This window comes from Carassius carassius, chromosome 3, assembly GCF_963082965.1.
Source record: "Carassius carassius chromosome 3, fCarCar2.1, whole genome shotgun sequence".
In the NCBI taxonomy this organism is placed as follows: Eukaryota; Metazoa; Chordata; class Actinopteri; order Cypriniformes; family Cyprinidae; genus Carassius; species Carassius carassius.
In genome coordinates, this window is record NC_081757.1 from 44973137 (window position 1) to 44993789 (window position 20653).

Below are 20653 nucleotides of genomic sequence, written 5' to 3' on the forward strand. Positions count from 1 at the left end.
TTACCTGCCAAGCACTTCGCCTGCTACCTCATGAGGACTAGCCCAGAGCTTCAACCTTACCTGCAGCTTACCATCGACTCCGCACGATGCTAACTGATTTGAACTAGCTATGCTAGCAGCATTTTCAGATTTGATTTGCTTCTGAAAGCCAAACTCTTTCTCACAGTTGACTTAAGGTTGTAGGAGAAGGCAAACGGGGGCAGAGAGGGTGTTGCGAGCCTCCTACCTTGGTTGATGGGTTGTGTTCTGAACTGGACGCTAGGACTGTAAGGGCCGGGGCCCTTACTGGTGAAGGCACACATTTTTATATCGTACGTGGTGTCTGATTTAAGGCCGTCCAGCGTGACGGTGGACTCGGGTGCTGTAATGAACAGTTCTGAGGGGCTACGAGGGCTGTTGATGTCTTTGTACTGAAGGGCATATTTGATGACGGCTCCATTGCGCTCGGATAGCGCCACAGGCTGCCAGCTGACCTGAATGGTGGTGGTCGTACTACTTTGGGCTATGATGCCTTGTGGGTAACCGGCAGGAGTGTCCTCATGTGTGGTGATCTCCTTCACCGTCTCCTCTCCGAATCCCACCCGGTTGCGGGCTGAGAGGCGGAAGGTGTAGGATGCCCCCTTGTGGATCTCTTTGGTGGTGTAGTGGTTCTCGCGCTCAGAGAACTCGATTACGGTCAGAGGCTCAATGTCCTTGCGGCCGAACCGCAGCCGGTAGCCTTGCAGCGGGCCGTAAGTGTTGGTGGGTGGGTGCCACTGCAGTAATGCTGTGCCCATATTTGTTGGACTCACCATGAGACGAGGCTTTTCTGGAACTGATAATGGAAAGACGAAACAGAGAAATGTACAGCAGTTTAGAGATGGATGACTGGACCTGAATCTAATATCAAAATACATGTCAATATATATCAATATAGAGCACAATATAGACATTTTTACTGAAGATACAGTTCTCGTGATATGGAAACCAGTAAAATCTCTCAATTACGATTACGATTATTAACTAATCCATGAAATAGAAAAATACAGCATCTTAGAGGTCAATGATATATAACCAGAATCTTATATCAGATTAAGAGTAATTTCATAATAACAATAAATACTATATAACAATATGGTTAGTTGGTCACGTTACCCAAATAATTGGATAACCCTAATTTCGATATCAGCACAAAATAGATTGTTTAACAGCAGCTTAAATATCAGTGTCAAATTATGAAATCAATTATGGAACTAATTTCGTTTCAGCTGATTAGCAGCTCTACAAAAGTCAGTAATGGCATTACGCACCTCAATTCAGATTCAGTGATTCAGATTAACTTCAGTTCAATAACAATGAATTCAAAAGTGATTCATTCAAGTGCAGTGAGTGATTTTTTCTTTGTCTGACCAGGCTGGCAATGCTTACATATGCTTACTGCATTCTGTGTGAATTTGACCTTTGTTTGCAAAAAGCAGGACGAAATAACTCTATTCAGACTATGTGCGAATACCAAAATGTGTTACCAAATTTTGCATCTTGTTGCACTTAAGCGGTTTAAAATCACTTGAATGTTTATACTGGAAAAAGATTCAAATGCATGCAAATGCTTCATTTTATTGATGCAGTGCTAAAATATAATCGTGCATTGTAATCACAGACTGAAGTCTCTACTGGTTGTCAAATGTATAATGTTTTATCACGTACTCCTACAACAACCATTGCTGCGCCGACCAATAGTGGTTATCAATAGGACAGTAAAATAAAAAAATAAAATAAAAAAAACGTCCAACTTTTAAACTGTTAAAATGGAAGTGAAACCTAGGGGTGGAACGGTACACAGATGTCACGGTTCAGTACATACCTAGTATAGTTTTAATGCCTTCATAGTTTTGATGCCTTCAGTGTGAATCTACAATTTTCATAGTCATGAAAGTAAAGAAAACTCTTTGAATGAGAAGGTGTGTCCAAACTTTTGGTCTGTATATACTGTTCTCATTTCACTCTCTAAACGAGACTTGATTGCTAAGACCCTTAGCAAAAAAAAAAAAAAAACTAAAACAAAACAAAAAAAAAATCATCAATCAATCAATGAGAACAGTCCAGCATTAAGAAATAATTTGTATTAACTGCTATTATTCTTGATTTTTCAAACTGTAGTTTCCAATTATGCCTTAAATGTGTGAGCAAAAATGGAGTATGTTCTGATTCAGCTGTTTGACGTGCACATATTCATTGGAAACAGCGGCACCGTGCTGTTCGGCGTGAGCACCGGTCCACTGGCATATTTTTGCTCATTGTGATTTATTTCCATCGATACTGAAGCACGCGTGAACTACAAGCCTAATTTACTTAATTAATAACAGTTAAGCATCAAATAGGCAACATCACGAATATGGAAACGTTTGGATTTGTCCAGAATGAGAGAGGTAAGCCCAACTTTACCTTACGTTTCTATAAAAATAAAAATAAATTGTTTGTTTATAGCTAAGCCTATATTATTATATACTGCAATGTATTTATCCATTATAATTATATTATTTATATATATAATGTATACTTGTTCCGTTTTGATAGTTACATTTAAAGGATTTGTTGTAAAGTGAGGAAAACTAAAATATCCTATAGTGTTTATAATGTTGGTATATTATAACATTATTAGGCTTGCCGTTATTATTTCTGAATGTAATAAAACTTATACATGACTTATCTTTTTTTTTTTTTTTCTCAAAAACGTAATTTATTTTATTGTGCTTTTAAAAACATGCAGCAAATGAAAATAGGCAATTAATCAGTTAAAAAATTCATTGGTTAAAATTTGTTACCGTGGGTTTACATTAGCCTATAATATTCTTATGCTTGGCTTCAGATAGCAACAAAATCTGGGCCTAATCTCTGCTATGTTGTTAACTTGTATATATATATATATATATAAAAAAAAATATTTAAAAGTTGTGTGTTTTTGTTTATTCCCCGTTTTTTTTTTTTGCATCTGAAAATTACTTTAAGAAACAAAAAAGCCTCTTCTCGCCAAAAAATTGTGCATGCCCAGTCACTTTGTGCGCTCTGGCGCAGAACCTGCCTCCGCGTTGCTCATGTGTGGAAGACTTAAAAATGTTTGATATAAAGGTAGCTGTCCCATTTTATATAGAAATTGTTAATTTAAACAAGAACAAAAATGTAATTATATTGTTAGTTTCATGGTAACATGCAATCAAGGTCGTTTGATACTATACAAGGTACAAGTTTATTAAGGCTCCTTGAGATTTTAAAGTCAATTTAATAGTATTGAAAATCAAGTTGAATCTATATATATATATATATAGCTTTAAATTGCTTAAACTATTTCTACGAATTAAAGTAGCCTACCTTAAAAATATGTTGTCATGATTTTTTTCATTTATACATTTTGGAAACCAAGCGTCATTTTATTTTCCTGTATATATATTTTTTTATTATTAATTGTTTTATTGAAATTAAAGTGGCTAAAATAGAAGCAGACACCTTTACGTTAAAACAACAACAAAAACTTGACTAGGTCTTGAGGAAAATATATTTTCAATTTTTTTTTTATAAAAACCGCCAGGTAAAATACAACTACTAACATGTAATATTAACATATTTATAAATGTATTTTAAACAAATTGTTTTAAAGTGAAAGTTGTTACTGTAGGCCTATGTGTCACGTGCTACTAAATATAATGTTTTTTTTTTTTTTTATAAAATGTTAATTTGGTAATTGTTCATTTTCCCCGACTGTAGCCGTCAAATGTAACACACCGGCGGAGCAAAGCTGACGGCTATTTGTGAAAATATGCTTCGATGCGCTTTGGATAACTTGTGTTTAAAGCGCCACTCAGTTGACAAAAGCTGCAAATGCATTTTACAGTCGTAGCGGCGGTGCTCGCGGCAGTAGAAAGCACATCTGGTTGGCCACCTACTCTATATACATACAAGAAATACATTATTGAAATATATATTTTTATTTAGTTTACAGATAAACATGAGTTTCTGTGCAGTTCACATATATTTATGTGCAATAAGGGATTTTAATGTGCAATACAATTTATTATTATTATTATTGCTTATTTATTAATACTAGATTAGTGTGCAATATATACTATATAACAACTGTAGTTATTTTACACAATTATACACAACATTTGTAATTCTATTGCACCCAATTAATTTTAGATTTGATCAAAACTACCATTTTTATTGGTTTAGTGCACACGTGCACACACTCACACACACACACACACACACACACACACAATCAGTTCCAGCATTGCTGAACTTGACAGCACAGTTAGTTCTTTATCAAAATAAAATACAGTGAACCAAACATCAGCTCGCCTGCCTCTGCGTCCTCGTTGGAATGCGACTGAAACACAAAGCCTAAAATTTACATAATAAATAATAGTCTAGCATTCAGATATGTTACATCACAAATATGGGAATATTATGGAATGTTTGGATTTGTGCCGACTGAGAAAGGTAGGATACATGAGCACAAAGCTGCTCCATTTCGCAAACAGTTGAGTGCACAACCCTTTAAAGTAAACTCCATCGTCAGTCTGTGAGAGACGCATTCAGAATCAGCAATAGGTTATGTGTCTAGTGGGCTTTGTTTTCAGGTGCACAACTCATGGCATTCGCTGTTCTTCTGCCTTTTGGACGGTTATCAATCAGCATTGCATTGTTGCAGGCGCCCCCTTCTGGATTGTGGGTGAATTTCCTGTACTTGTAGTAAGGTCTCATGCACCGAACCGAGATAGTTCGGTTCGAATACATGTATCGTTCCACCCCTAGTGAAAACATATCTGTTTTGAATTGAAAGGTCGTGTGTCCCAATAAATCTCTACAGATATTATTTAAAATAAAACAAAACTATCCAAGGTAAAATAGAATATAATTAGGATGATGGTAAAAATAGTTCAGTAATACATCGGTCCAGAAGTTGAAAGCAAAACCAGTTTAGACTCACAGATCTAACACAGCCACTGATCCTCTTAATATTGCACTGCTGTATCTATTTTCCTAATTCTCCAGTTGAAACCCTGTAAGTTTGACAATTTGTAATGTTACAATATCAAATAGAAGTCAACAGTGATACTGTGTGCCTTTTCAGTCATGCACTCAAGGACAAAAGTGAAATAAAAGGCCTTTCAGGAGCTGAATAACAGCACAATTAGAGGTACAACAGAAAAGAGCCTGTACTTATAAGCGATTGTGCGTTTCAAGCCTTTCAGTGATAATCGAGATGGTGCGTAGTATTCTTTTCTTTTGAAAAAGTCTATTTTGCCATTTTCCTGACGGATTTTTCCATTATTTCCTTAACCCCTGTGAGCATTTCAAAGTCAGAGCCGTAGGTGAGTGGAATTACAATCGCCGTCATCACTGCGAGGGCAATTATAGGCATTCAGTCTTAATGGCTGCAGAGGAGAGAAGCGAGCCTCTGAGCCGCTCTACAGAGTCCACAGCAACAGAGGCAGAAATTGCTCTGAAGCAGCGTAAACCTACCGGCTCCGCTGGTGGTGACCAGCTTGGGTTTGCTGCGCGCTCCGTCGCCTTTGGTTGTGTAAGCGGCAACCGTAACCGAGTACATGGTCTCAGCGTGCAGGTCAGTGAGGACTAATTCCTGAAAAAAACAAAAAAACAGCAGGACAAGAGTCATTTTTAACAAAAAACTTTTTAAATCATAAAACAAAACCACTTAAGAATGTGTTTGCTCATAGGTGTAAAATGGTAGTAAAATAGAATAAAGTAAAATGGATCTATACACCTTTTTCCTCAACGCAGAAGTAAGCCTATGGGTGAGACTTCCGTTTCATTAGCCGCTATAGGTTCTTAATTAAGATAACAGATTATAAAAATATGATAGGACATATCAACTGCCAATACCAATCAGCAATACGAACTGTTTTGTACATATAAAAATAGCTGGACGCAAATGAGACCGGAAGCTACACCCATATAATTTAGAAATGGCGGCGCCCATTTTTCCGTCAGGAAAAAGCTGGATACACATCAGGAACCATTCTCTAATAGAATCAGTGTGCTTTGCTTCTCATGGGTAAAATAATTTGCTAAATGTATAAATGTGTGTTCCAGGTGCAAAGACACATACATTTGTTCTTACCCTCATTTTAATGTTCATGCATCTGGATTACATTTTATAAATGAATGCATCTCTGTAGGTATCATTTGGCATAATAAATGCCAATGTAAAGGCAACATCACTTATTCTGCAATAATTTTATTTAAAACAATAAATTAGAAAGACTTACTATTGAGCCACTGTGTTATTCTATTTGTTATGATAACATTATGTAGCACTTGGACCTATCAGACACACAACTATTGTATATATTTAACAAATAATATTGAATGCCCCCTCATCTAAACAAAGGGTTTATTGACTTTCCATTCATCAAGATCCTCCGATTCGAACTGGTCTTTCTTATCAACACACTTCAGCAGAGACCAACTGGAGCCCCAAAGTGCATCAGGACTCTTTTTCAAACAGGCGAGACGTGCAAGTATCAAACTCAGTCTTATTAATTGATACATTAAGTATCATACGTACCATTTACAAAGATGTGTTTGAAATAAGAAACTGATGTTTCCTTCAGGCTGTAGATCTGCTGAATATCAAATTGTACCAGAGCTTCATGTCTTTATTTCTCTTCTCTTTACTGCTTAAGCTTTAACCATTTTTCCTATGCCAACTGTGTATGTGTGTGTGTGTGTGTGTGTGTGTTAGACTAGTTTAAGTGTTTATGTAATTAATAAAGTCTTATTTGTATGACACTTGAGGTTGTTCATTATTTGCTCATAACTGAAGTCCCTAATCATGCATGTTTTTGCTATATGCTCTGAGTAGTTTTGTACAGTAAGAAAGTTATTTTCCTTAAACAGGAAAGTAACGCTCTTAGAATCGACAGACAGTTGACACTGAGAGGTCAAGTAATTTTTTTTTTTTTTAATTTAACTTCATATTTATTGCTAAGTTGAAATGTCTGCATAACAACGTACATACACACGTGTTTCAAATGCATTGTTAATGAATGAGATACAATGTCATCTTTTGATGGTTACACAAAATGGCATTAAAAATCTATAGGCCAGCAAGCAATGCTTGGAAAATAACTTTGTCTAAGGTTTTAGAGAAAGCAGTGCTTTCACAGTACGTTTTACTTCTTACCTGGACGCTTTTAACATTCTGGATAAGTTCCAATCTGGTTTTAGAGTACGTCATAGTACAGAGTCAGCCTTGCTTAAAATTATAAATGATCTTCTGTTGTCCATTGATTCAGGGTCATCTGACATCCTGATTCTGTTAGATTGAGTGCAGCCTTCGACACTATTGACCATGACATCCTCTTGAATCGACTACAAAATGCAGTAGGGGTTCAAGGCACGGCATTACAGTTCACCTCTTATTTAAAGAACAGGAAGTTTTCAGTAAATATTGGGTCATTCACCTCACCTTCTGCGCCCGTCCCTTATAGTGTTCCTCAGGGTTCTATTCTTGGCCCTTTATTGTTCTCGCTCTACATGCTTCCCCTAGGCTCCATTCTCCAGAAATATAGTATTAACTATCATTGCTATGCCGATGACCTACTACCTTCCTGTCAAACTCGAAAATGACTCCTCTTTACAACCTCTTTTCTCATGTTTTGACGATGTGAGAACTTGGATGGCTAACAATGTCTTGCAGCTAAACACTGATAAAACTAAGGTGCTTCTGCTAGGCCCCGCTGCACTCAATATTACTCTTAAAAGTAGGTTAGGCTCCCTTAGTGATAACTTACGACCCCATGTAAAAAAATCTAGGGGTCCATTTCGATCCATTACTACAATTGGATAAGCATGTAAACACGGTTGTAAAGAGTAGCTTCTTCCACTTCAGATCTGTTGCGAAAGTAAAACATTTTCCCTATCGAAAAGATCTTGAAATTGTCATCCACGCACTAATCTCTCCAAGGCTGGACTATTGTAACTCTCTGTATGTCGGCCTTCCTCAAAGCACTCTATCTCGGCTTCAGATGGTTCAGAAAGCGGCAGCCAGATTGTTGACAGGAACAAAAAAAGGGAGCATATTACTCCTGTTCTTGCTTCATTGCACTGGCTCCCTATCAAATTCAGAGTTGATTTTAAGGTCCTTATTTTTGTATATAAGGCACTGGGTAAGTCAGCCCCAGATTTTATCTGTGACCTTATCCAGCCATATACAACCTCTAGGTCATTAAGGTCTTGTAACTAGCTTCTTTTATCTGTCCATCGTTCTCGTTGTAAATCCAAAGGTGACAGAGCTTTAGCTGTTGCTGCCCCTAAACTCTGGAACAGTTTATCCTTTACTATCAGGGCCTCTTCATTGTGCTGTGTTTTTAAATCAAACTTAAAGACTCATTTTTACACCCTTGCTTTTGAGTGATTCTATGTATTTGGTGTGTTTTTTATATACATATTTTACCTCTTTCTCCTTTAATTTTTGATCTCTGTTGCTTTTTAGGTAACCTTTTATTGTAAAGCACTTTGGATCAACAATGGTTGTGTTAATGTTGTGCTCTATAAATAAATTGACTTGACTTGACTTGTTTATGTTGGATGATGCCGCATGAAATGGAATGAAGTGCAAAGCTGTAGAACCCTGCAATGTACTCACATGTTCGGCTGAATCATCATACTCCCACTGAAGCCCAGACCAGAGAAGCAGCAGGAGAAACAAACAAACCGACAAACAAGAAAAGAAGTTCAAATGCACTTTGCTGGTGAAGACATGGGAGAGTGTCAGAATATGTGCGTCTCTTCTTGTTTCAGTGAACGAGCAGATGCTGGGATGATGAATGATTCATAATTCTGGAGGATTCAAATAGTGTGTCAGTGTCTCTGCATTCCACGCCGGGCCAATCTCGTCACGCTGTCCATTGTCTAACATAAAGGCACGTATAATGAAGCAGAAAACAGGTCTACGTACTTTCTGTAATTTATGGCACAGTAACCTCACAGCCATATGGATATGAAATAAAAATTTAAATGCACCCATGCATATTATACACTTACTGCCTTCTTTCTAACCGTTATTAGTGAAAAATTACCTATTTGTGTCCCTCGTGAACTTACAGTATGTGCAAATAAGAGCTTTGACGATGAGTAGCTGTGTTATTTTAATACATTAGTAAAAATCCATTATTTTATTTTAGCTGTCTTCTTCATTGTGAAACTTATGTTTCCTATTCAGGAACTCGAGCTGCGTCGGAGGACACTTTGGGAACATCTTTCAGTGTGACTGGCTCTGAACCATGTGAATGTGTAATCAGTCCAATGGATGGGCGATGTGTCATGGTGACGTAGCGACCAGGAAGATTAAAAGCACATGCGGTGAAACCGGCATCAGCTTTTCGTCATTTAGCAAGTGCTCTTTGTGTGTGTCAGTCTGATATTTGTTTGAGACTCTTATTTAGTGTTGTTTGTCAAAAATGTCAACAACACAAGATAAGACTAAGCATTTAAGCAAGGGCAGGCAGCATGTCAGGCTGTGTGTTGCTCCCTGCTCACGTTATATTACAGGTGGGGATACACACAGTTTGGACATTGCCTGCCTGGGAACAGAACAAGCTGAGTCAGCTCTCAAGATGGATCGCAGATGAATCCAGTGACCAATGAGGTTGATGTGGTCGATAAGGAACCGCCCCAGTATGAGGAGCTTTTGGAGTTGGTAACTCATGACATGGCCAAGTTAAACATCAATTGAACCGCACATAAAATGGCTGAACCACAAAAGAGTGAACTGGACAAGCAGTTTCTGCGTACTAAGCCACCAACTCCATGACAGAATCTGCCTTATTTCCCAGAGGTTTCGAGGTCGTGGGGAAGACCTTTCTCGACTCGCCTCTTTATCCCTACTTCTGACTATTATGGAAATGTGGCGGGAATGAGTGAGCGTAGTTATAAGACTATGCCCTGGATAGAGCAGTCGCCTACAAGCTATCTGTCTTCTGACACTGCGTCATCTTTAAACGGTCCGGCATTGTCCTCCAAGCTGCTACGTACCAACTTCAGTGCTAGTGGGCAAGGTGTACTCGGCAGTGGGTCAGGCTGGTATGTGTCTGCACACCATGGTGGTTTTACGACGTACCAAGCCGACCTGCTTAAAGAGCTGGATGATGGTGAGGAGTTAAAATCTCAGGATATTACAGAGCTCAGGAGGACCACTGACTTGTCTCTAAGAGCCACTAATGAAACCACCAATGCCAACGGCAGGTCTATTGCAGCCATGGTGGCAGAGGAGAGGCATTTGTAACTGAACCTGTCAGATATGAAAGCGAAAGACAGGGTCTGCCTCATGGATGCCCTGCTTGTCCCTTCTGGCCTGTTCGGCGATGCCATCAACTCTGTCAGGTGGTGGTGTTCCAGCGGTTCCTGCCTCGCTGTTCTCTAGATCTGGAGGCTGCCGGGCTGGAGCAGCCTCCTCCGAATATCAGCTCCTCATACAGGGAGGCTCAAAAACAGGGTCAGGGGTCTTAAAGGCTAAGCCAGATCTGTGGACCATACTTAAGACTTAGAGGTCCTCGGCCAAGAAGTCCTGATGTCACTGGCCTAGGACTGATAAGGACAGGCCCTTCAGGGATGAAGCGTGTTAGACCGCATAATACGGTGTTCGTTTCGCCTCAGTATCCTCAGGAGATCGTTCTGCTAATCCTGCAGTAGTTATTGGGGACAGCAGTCTCCCGCGAGTGCCACTCTCAGTCACCATCCGGGAACGTAGAGGCTTGCTACCTCTGCGTTGCGACCATTGCGACTCAGGGGAATCCACATACTGAACTATATCGATGATTGGTTGATTTTAGCTCAATCAGAGCTGAGAGTTGTTCGACATCGAGATGATGTCTCATCCACATGAAAGAGCTGGGGTTAAGACTAAACGCCAAGAAAAGTGTGCTTTCTCCATTAAAGAGGACCACTTATTCGACCACGATACAGACAAGTATGTCCCCTGCTCGGATAGATTCGATCCTCACTGTAGTCATGAGAGTCAGAGAGTCACTGTCAAGCAGTTTCAGAAACTCCTGGGTCTGATGGCAGCTGCGTCCAACATGATACCTCTTGGCCTGCTGTACATGAGACCCTAGAGTGTTGGCTAAAGACCAAGGGGTTCTCCCAGAGGAGGAGGAAACCTTGGTTCTTGTCTCAGGGCCCTGTGGTGGGTGCTCCTTGTCACCGCGTAACTGGTTTGGGATGCGGTCATGGGTGGCCACCCTGCCCACGGTCTGTGGAGTGGTCGCCATCTGACATGGCATTTAAACTGCCTGGAGATGCTGACCGTGCACTAAAACACTTTTTTCCCAGACCTAAAAGGTCACCATGTGTTGGTGCGCACCGACAACACAGCAGTGGTCACTTATATCAACGACCAAGGAGGTCTGCACTAACGCTGCTTGTACAAACTAGCGTACCAGATCCTTGTGTGGTCCAAAGGCAAACTCCTCTCGCTGACACCAGTACACATTCCTGGGCATCTCAATATGGGAGCAGACATGCTGTCGAGGCAGGGGCCGAGGCCCCGGGGAATGGAGGCTTCTCACAGAGGTGGTGAAGCCGTTATAATAATAATAATAATAATTCATTACATTTATATAGCGCTTTTCTAGGCACTCAAAGCGCTTACATTGTCAGGGGGTATCTCCTCATCCACCACCAGTGTGCAACATCCACCTGGATGATGCGACGGCAGCCATAGTGCGTCAGAACGCCCACCACACACCAGCTTACTGGTGGAGAGGAGACAGAGTGATGAAGCCTATCAGTGGATATGGGGATTGTTAGGAGGCCATGATGGTCCGAGGCCAATGTGCGAATTTAGCCAGGATGCCGAGGTCACACCTCTACTCTTTTCGAAAGACATCCTGGGATTTTTACTGACCACAGAGAGTCAGGACCTCGGTTTAACGTCTCATCCGAAGGACGGTGCTTGTTGACAGTATAGTGTCCCCTTCACTACACTGGGGCACTAGGACCCACACAGACCACAGGGTGAGCTCCCCCTGCTGGCCTCACTAGCACCTCTTCCAGCAGCAACCTAGTTTTCTCAGGATGTCTCCTATCCAGGTACTGACCAGGCTCAACCCTGCTTAGCTTCAGTGGGAAACCGGTCTTGGGCTCCAGGGTGATATGGCTGCCGACAGTTATGGTGAATTTTTGGACCTGTTTGCTACTTGAAAGACTTTGCAATGTCCCCTCTGGTTCTCTCTGACTCATCCAGCTGGATTCAATGGTACAGACGTGGCAGAGGCTGATCACTCTGCTCCCAGGAGTTCTGGAGGTAGTGCACCAGGATGGGGTTCGTCTTCTGCTAGTAGCCCTGTTCTGGCCGGTCCGAGTATGGTTCCCGGATCTGATTTACCTCCTAAACAACTCTCCATGGGAGATTACTGTTAGGAGAGATCTCCTCTTTTCACTTCTTGGTGTGGAGACTGCCAGCTCGACCCATTTAACTGCCTGGTTGGTACAGTGCTAGAGTTCCTGCAGGCCAATTCTCCACACGGTTGACCCACTCAACCCTAAAGGTCTATGTGGCGGCCACTGTGGCCTACCATGTCCCTCTAAGTGGTCAGTCAGTGGGCAGACACCCCCTAGTAACATGTTTCCTCCACATTGCTCTGAGGCCTCCAGTACGATCTCGTGTCCTCACGTGGGACCTTGCTGTGGTGCTAGAAGCTCTCTGTAGGCCTCCCTTCGAGCCTATTGAGGATATCTCTAATTGCCACCTCACTATCAAGAGTACCTTTCTTCTGGCGATATCTTCTCTCAAGAGAGTTGGGGATCTGCAGGCCCTCTCAGTGGCCTCCTTCCAATCTCGACTTTGTGCCCGGTCTGGCCAAAGCGTTCCTGTACCCTTGAGCGGGATATGCTCCTCGTACTCCAGTCCTTCGGCCGTCCTCCCTTCAGGGAGCCAGAACAGCAGAAGCTTAACTGCATGTGCATACATGCGCATAGGTCTAAAGAACTGCCCTGTGGAGAAGGGCGGCCCAACTGCTCATGTTCTATGGTCCCCCTAAAAGAGGTCTACCTGCTACAGGTCTACCTCAGTCGGTAGTAAGTAGATGCCATTCCTATCGCTTATGAGTCCTCTGACCTCCCTTCATCTATAGGGGTCATGGCTCATTTACTAGAATTTTGGCGGCCTCCAAGGTCTTTTTTGCAGGTACCACGATGCAGGACATCTGATACACTGTGGGATGGTCTAAGACCCTAACATTTGTCAGGTTCTATGGCCTAGATATGCGAGCCACTCCTGGCTCATCTGTTCTCTAGCCCTAGCTGTGCAGGCTTCCACACTAGGCAGAGATTTGAAAGTCTGGCGGCATGGGCATACTCGTTCGCAAAGCATTCTTCAACGCAGAGTTCCTTAAGAGACACATCTCAGGTTACTCATGTAACCATGGTTCCTCGACGGAACAAGTCACTTGCTTCACTCCTAGATGGTGATGCCGATTTCCTGGTCACTATATCACCCCGCCTGTGATGTAGCCCATCCATTGGACTGACTACACACATGATTCAGAGCCGATCATGCTGAAGGATGTTCCCACAATGTCCTCCGATGCAGCATCTCGTTCCCTTTGAGGAACAATGGTTACATGCATAACCTGAGATGTTCTTTGTTGTATTATCAAATATGCACAATTTAAATCAACTAATAACTAAAATGAAACATATATACATATTTTATGTAATAAGGGATGTACTTATTATTATAATATCATTAAAATATTAACATTGAATTGATTTTATAATAGTTATATTTTTATATAATTTTATTTTTATAATATATAGTGAGCTGCCTTGCTAACAACACAATAGTCAAATAAGCAGCCACAAAAAATAAATAATATATATATATATATATATATAGTATATGTATGTATATATATACAGCATATTTATAATTGGCATCACTGCAATTAAAAAAAATAAATAAATAAATAAATAATTAACTTGCTCTAACCTGGTTTAAACCTGCATTATCATTATTACTATTATTATTATTTTTACTCCTATCTAATCATGTTCTGAAATGCATTCTGTGATTGAAAAATATAGTCTACTTTCTGGTAATTATGTGGGCAGCTCACTAGTTTGCAAAATATTCCTAAAGTTCACATTTGTGTTCCTGCAGTCATGTTCTCTTGTGACAGACACACAAGCAATCAAAAGAGTTGGCAGCTGGTTATATGAACTGTGTCATGACCACATAACTAATTAAAGCCTGTAAAGATTGACTTGAGAAGTGGTGCAGCTGTGCAGGTGGGTGCCTACCTGTGCGTCATCGATCAGCATGTCCTTGATGACAGGGTGCCCAACGGGTTCCCCATTAACCATCCTGACATAGTGCACCTGGTACCCACGGATCTGGCCGTGCTGCCTGCTCGGCACCGGCGACCGCCAAAGGACTTTAATAGATGTGGAGTTGACAGCCTCCACCTCGACTTTACGAGGAGGACCACTGGGCACTGAGAGAATTATGGGATAGAAGACAGAAAGGTCAAGCTTAAAGATGACACCTCCCATCCGACTGGATGAGACGTCTCCCCTGAGAAAGCGGTGAAGCAGAAAAAAAATCTACAAAATGGGATTATGTCATTAACAAGTACTGGATAACACTAATATCTCAACAATGGGAAGTCAAAAAAAAAAATAAAAAAAAAAAAAAAAGGAGAGAGAGAGAGAAAAAACAAAAAACAATCCCCCAAAACAGGTCACACAGCTGACCTAATTTTTTTCTGAAAAAAAAAAAAATGGTTTTAGTGGAGTCAAAATATGGAATAAAAACAAGAAAAAATAATCCAAGAGGAGTGTTTCAGATATTTGAAGCACTCTAAAGGAGTTTGGCTATGATAGAGTGAAGACAAAAAGAAAAACAAATGGAAACATTTTAGAAAAAATATCATTGGTGTGGGACGTTTGAGAAAAAAGCCCCATTTCTGAAGATTCACTGTCAATTTAGTCATCTTTTTTCATGTATGAAAATGAGTTTCACTCCATTAAAAAGCCATTTCATTTATCTTAATAAGAAAATGGGGAAAAAACTGCAAGACATTTGGGATTGTTGGAAGTTTAAAGTTGTCAGAAGAATGTGCCATGAAATTGCCATGAAAGTCTGTAAAGTAAAAAGTCTGAAAAATTTTCTCGAAAATTCTCCAAAAATTTGTCACAGAGAGGAAGGGGATGTTGGTTTGGTGAAAGGTCACAAAAAATCCTGGTTAGTAGAATTAGTGTTAATAAAGGGAGCGAGAGGTGAGAGTGGTGTTAGGGTGCCTTGGGCAGAAGTCTGGCGTGGGGCGTGTTTTAAGGGTAGATATTAGCATAGGGTCACAGTGGGGTGTGAGTAAGACATACCATCCTCCTCCGTACGGATTAGCTGAGGTAAACTCTCCGGGCCTTCTCCCGCTTCAGTGTGGGCGCTCACAGTCACACGGTATTCTGTCCATTTCTCCAAGTTTTCCAACAGATAATGGTACTTTTCTGGCGGTATGTCCAAGACTTGATGCAAAAAGTTATCGTCGCCTTCGGTCGCTGCGTACTGGATGGTGTATTTCGTCATGAGTCCATTTTGGAGCTCCACCGGGGGTGGTTTCCAACTTACCAGAATGCTGGTAGAATTTGGACTAGTGCACTTGACTTCCTGGGGTGAAGCTGAGGGCTCTGATTGGAGGATTAGAGGATTGTGGGAGGAGCATAATAGTAATTTATCGGATTTAATCAGTTTTGTAGTTTGGGTTGGATCCAGGTGAGGTTCACGGGGGTTGAGGTAAGAGGATTTTTTTTGTTTTTGTGGTGGAGGTGGAGATGATGTTGATGGACAAACAAAAACAAAACACAAAGGGAACATAAAATGACATCAAATGAGAATGAATAACAGGGACTACATTTATTAAAACAAAAATGATGAAATGAACATTAATTTAATGAAGCTTAAAAATAAGAACAAAATGGGTAAATAAAGTGTCACATATATCTTGTAAGGAGGTAGAAAAGATAAAACAAATTCACAAATTGTGCAGGGTGGGACAGGTGCAGACCCTAAAACTAAAGAACCTACCTTCGTAACTCTACGTATAATTTTTTTCCCTAATATCCCAAAATCAGGGCTCAAATTTCAACTGCTCTCATTATACTTTAACAGCACTCTGAAATATCTCAACGAGCCGGGTTTTAAATTGGGCCCTGTTTCCTCCAAGCAGTTACCATCAATCCAAAATTTCAAAGGTTGATGTGTCAGCTCTGTAAAAACAGGAAATGCATTGCTCACCAACCTTTCCGAGGCCTGTTGGTTTGAGGTAAAAGCCTGGATGGTCCGAGAGTTCCTGACTGACGTTTCTAGACTCGGACATGCAAACACTCTACCGCAAAAACAGCCCTCCAAGATACTTACCTGGCATGTACTCAGAGGACCTCAGATTTATTCAGATTGTCTCAAATTGTGAGTACGAAGTGAAGCACAGTCAAGCTTGTCAGCATTAATTATTCATCAAATTAGGCAAGATTAATGAAGGAGTTGATCAAAAGGTTTGGTTACAGTTCAACTTGAACGAATGGAGAATAAATATGAGGTCTTTTGGGAATGCAATTCTCTTTTCTAGCTACGTATCATTGCATTTGAGCTTTCAACAAGGCTCCAAATGGAACCTCTCCAAATTTGGTAAATCTTTCAAATGCAGTGTGGTATACAATAGCCAAAGTCAAAAAACAAGGCACCCATAAGCTAAATGACTGCAGCCAAACAGATGAATAATTCAGTCTCATCTCTTATTTGGCTAATACATGATGCCAAATTCGAACAAAGTGACCTTGTCATTTGACTACATATTCCACAAATTGACTTTCATTCAAACAAGATGTGCGCTAACAGTGCCCTCAAGGCATAAAACAGAAATGCCTCCATCTCTCAAAAATATATCAGTATAAACCACTGCGCTAACAAATTCAGGATTATTTTAGCAAAAATGGTTAAGAAATTGAGGATTTCTGTTTTATTATGTGATGTGCCTGTTCTTGAACCGCTGTATTGAGGAAAGACAGTAAAGACAGAAAGGGACTTACGTGTCTGAGGTGTTTCGGCTGAGATCACGTTGGTGTATGCGCCGATGCCATGTTTGCTGCGAGCGGCCAGCTGAAACGTGTAGGTAGTGAACGGCTTCAGGTCTTTCAGTAAATAGGTTGTGGTGGGCTCAAAACTTACTCGTTTCTGAGGAAGGGTCAAGAAAAAAACAAAGGTTAAAACCCCAGAAAATAGTTTGTACAGTCAATCTGAGCAATGACTATCACATCAATTGTGGCACGAGTGAAAGCCTTTGCCAACGACTGTTCGTGTTCGGACCTCCTCTTTGTCATCTCCTTTCTTATAGAGCAGCTCGTATCCGACGATTTGATTGTCCTGGCCCGTCTGAGTCGGGGGGTTCCACGACAGCAAGATGCTCGTCTCAGATTTGGCTTCGCCTTTGAAGTCCGTTGGTTGAGAGGGCACTATAAAAATATTATAACAAATCATAGAAATTATACAAATAGTAATTTACATTGCAGACATTTCTCTTCATGTTTGTATTGTGAGAATACATTAGTGAACAAACTTAGTTCTCCTGGAGTAACCAGAGATTCATTGTACAATAGTGGTAGTGGCATGGACTGTCCCAAAACTGATTCAATTGTGACTCAACTGTTCATATTGGCTATGTGTATAAATAAAGCCCATCCAATCAGAGCTATGAGTCTTTAGTTTTAAACTCATGAATTGCTTTTACCAAAAATCATCTGATCTCTTGCTTTGTGTCCACCAAGTTACAAATTAAAACAGAAAATACATCAAATTAAGTAATTCATTCAGGGTCTTAAACCAAAATAGACATCGCCACATGAAACATGTTTATGCTGAACATCCAGCAAAAATAACCACAGTATAACAAAATTATTCACGACCTTATGACCTAGTCTGAGACAAATATTGTATCTTATATATATATATATATATATATATATATATATATATATATATATATATATATAAGATAACAGAAAAGAGGAAAAAAGAGCTGTTATTCCTGTCATTCCCAACACCCACCTCCAGTTTTGGCTATGATCTGCAAATCAGATGAAAGCGGTCCATCTCCTACAGAGGTAAAGGCCAGGACCTTGATGTAGTAAGTCTTATTTGGCGTCAGGCCCGGAATGGTGAGGAAGTTGGAAGTCCTTACAATCTGTTTCTCCCATTGGTTGACATGCTGGCTGGGATCGGTGGTGTAGTAAACCCTGTAGCCTGTAATCTGCCCATTTGCCTCCTCGGGTTCATCCCAGTGGATGATGGCGGTCGTGGCACTTAGCATGCGCCCCCGGACTTGCCGTGGGGCGGTACTTGGTGCTTGCTCCGCTGTTTTGGCTTCGATGGCTTCGCTGGGAGGCCCGTGTCCAATGTTATTCACTGCGACTACTCTGAACTGGTAGTCAGAGTAAGGGCTTAGCCCACCTACGCTGTATCGAGTGGTGGCGACTCCATCAATCTCTTTAAAAGAGTCCTCAGAGTTTTTGGGCTTGTGCTGGATGATGTAATAAGAAACCGGTTCGGGATTCCCAGAATCCCATGTGAGCGTGATGCTTGTTGCTGTGCGTTCCGTCACCTGGGGAACACCTGGTGGCTTTGGTAAAGCTGGAGCAACAATAAAGCAGCTCATCAGTGAATTTCAATTATTTGGAAAATGGAAAATCCACTGTAATTAGTTACTTACGATAACTGGAGCAATATTAATGATTGTGGGGGGAAATCACTAAAATTGAATGGTGTTCGTTTTAGTTCCTGATTTGATAAAGGAAATATCCATATCAGTTAAAGCCAAGAATTCGCCTACTTGACCCAGACAAGCATTAATGTCAATCCCTGAGGTGCATTCTATAACAAGCCTAATTTATTTGCAACAGTAGCATTTTAGCACCTGGATTTGCAAATGGTTAGTGAAGATGCAAGTTGTTGCTCTGAAAAATGGCACCCATGCATGTATTGGTTTAGTGAATTTTTCCCTCACTCTCAAAGGACATAACATTTTTTTTATATTTGAACACTAACAAACAGGGGTGAAATGGTTCTTCACCGGGTTTAGAGGAAATGTCTTTGTTGTATGAGCTATTGTATTGGTAAGCTACACGGTGTCATATGGTTATGCCATTATCATTCAAGAACCATGTGCCCTTCCCTTGGGATACTAGCCGAAGCTTAAAGTGTGAGCTTGCTCTGCCAACATAGGGACAGTAGACGTGGGTTACAGTGCTGTTTGCCGCTAATGTAATACAGCTCAGAGGCTTGAAAGTACCTCCGTGATAAGGAGAAAACCAAGTTACCCCAGAGGAAAGAGAGACTCTGTAGTTTGTTTAGAACATGTCTTAAATATTCCACGGGCTGTAATGTATTGCTTTAATTCAGAGCGCATTAGGTGAGGCTGGCGATAGGACAGATAATGTTTAGTCTTTGTGTGCTGTCTCTTGGGGCGTATTATGACTAATGTGATTTTGTTATGTCTGAAGCAGACAAAGGCATTGTGTGTGTGTGTGTGTGGATATGAACAGCTGTAAATGTGTCGGCCTGTTTAAGCAAACAAGTGTGCCAACAGTAGGAGTTTGTGGATTCATCTGCAGAATGTGATAAGACAGATCAAATAACAGGAGATTGGTGCCAGTTGGAATGTTAAGTATAGAGTCGTCTCGTGGATTCTTTACCTTTGACCGTAATCTGTGCGACCGCCTCTATAACGCCCAGGGTTGACATGGCGACACACGTGTAATTGGCCGACTGCCGGACGTCAGTGAGTTCCAGCACGTTTCGCCCGATGGGCATGTCATCTTCAGGGGTCAAATCCTCTGACCCCAACATCCATTTGACGTAGGGCATTGGTGATCCGACGGCCACACAGGTGATGTTAACGCTGCCACCGGGCATGATCTCACTGTCTGTCGGGGGAATGGAGAACCGGGGTGGAACCCGTCTCACTGCAAGAGAACAAATGCACCGGTAACTTTCCGTCCACATATAGGCTTAAGGAACATTCGGGAACATTTAACAGGTGAGGCACTAATTGAGATCTGGTGGATTTCACTGCTACACTGTATCAAAGGGTTGAGATATAGCAGGATCCAACAGGAAACTACTGCACATGTACTGCACACAAACATTCCGCTTCACCCCCTTAAGACTGGGACATTGAAACAGACGCCATGCACAGGTGACCCACGCGTGACAAACGAACATTAGCACAAGGGGGAACTGGAGGGCCACAGCATGCTGGAGTTGTGTGTGTTTGTACAACTTCGATGCTGCTTTCTCTTCCAGTTGATGTGAAGGAATGTGCCGAATCACATTGCCACATCACACAGATGGCAACGAGCCCCACGGCAGGGCCGCCGCTAACTAACAACGGGTAGAGACTAGTTGTGACTGTCTGCAGCTGCCATTCAAAAAGTGGACACATGTGTAACGGAAACAGTTGTGAAACCTTGAATAAACATGGTTGATGGCGATGGATGGCTGAACCTGAAACTGAGTGAAAATGAAAATGAACAAATGCAGCAAATTATTAGATAAATAAAAGATAAACCCTCAATGCAAATGGAGGTGTGGGGGGAGGGG

General features: G+C 41.1%; 1 protein-coding gene across 34 annotated transcripts in view; it reads right to left on the minus strand.

Moving 5' to 3' along the window:
* Nucleotides 1-20653, minus strand: part of LOC132127777 (receptor-type tyrosine-protein phosphatase delta-like) — a 394068-nt gene that overhangs the window by 54449 nt on the left and 318966 nt on the right. For 19 of the 34 annotated variants that reach the window (XM_059540023.1, XM_059540015.1, XM_059539988.1 and 16 more), the window contains 9 exons: nt 19747-20016; nt 18104-18685; nt 17366-17511; nt 17089-17233; nt 15385-15690; nt 14305-14498; nt 8651-8677; nt 5503-5620; nt 227-814 (listed from right to left, as the gene is read on the minus strand). In XM_059540023.1, the coding sequence (XP_059396006.1) occupies nt 227-814; nt 5503-5620; nt 8651-8677; nt 14305-14498; nt 15385-15690; nt 17089-17233; nt 17366-17511; nt 18104-18685; nt 19747-20016 (2376 nt within the window). The remainder of the gene's footprint in view (nt 1-226; nt 815-5502; nt 5621-8650; nt 8678-14304; nt 14499-15384; nt 15691-17088; nt 17234-17365; nt 17512-18103; nt 18686-19746; nt 20017-20653) is intronic. The other 15 variants (XM_059540138.1, XM_059540128.1, XM_059540117.1 and 12 more) reach the window with 2 other exon arrangements.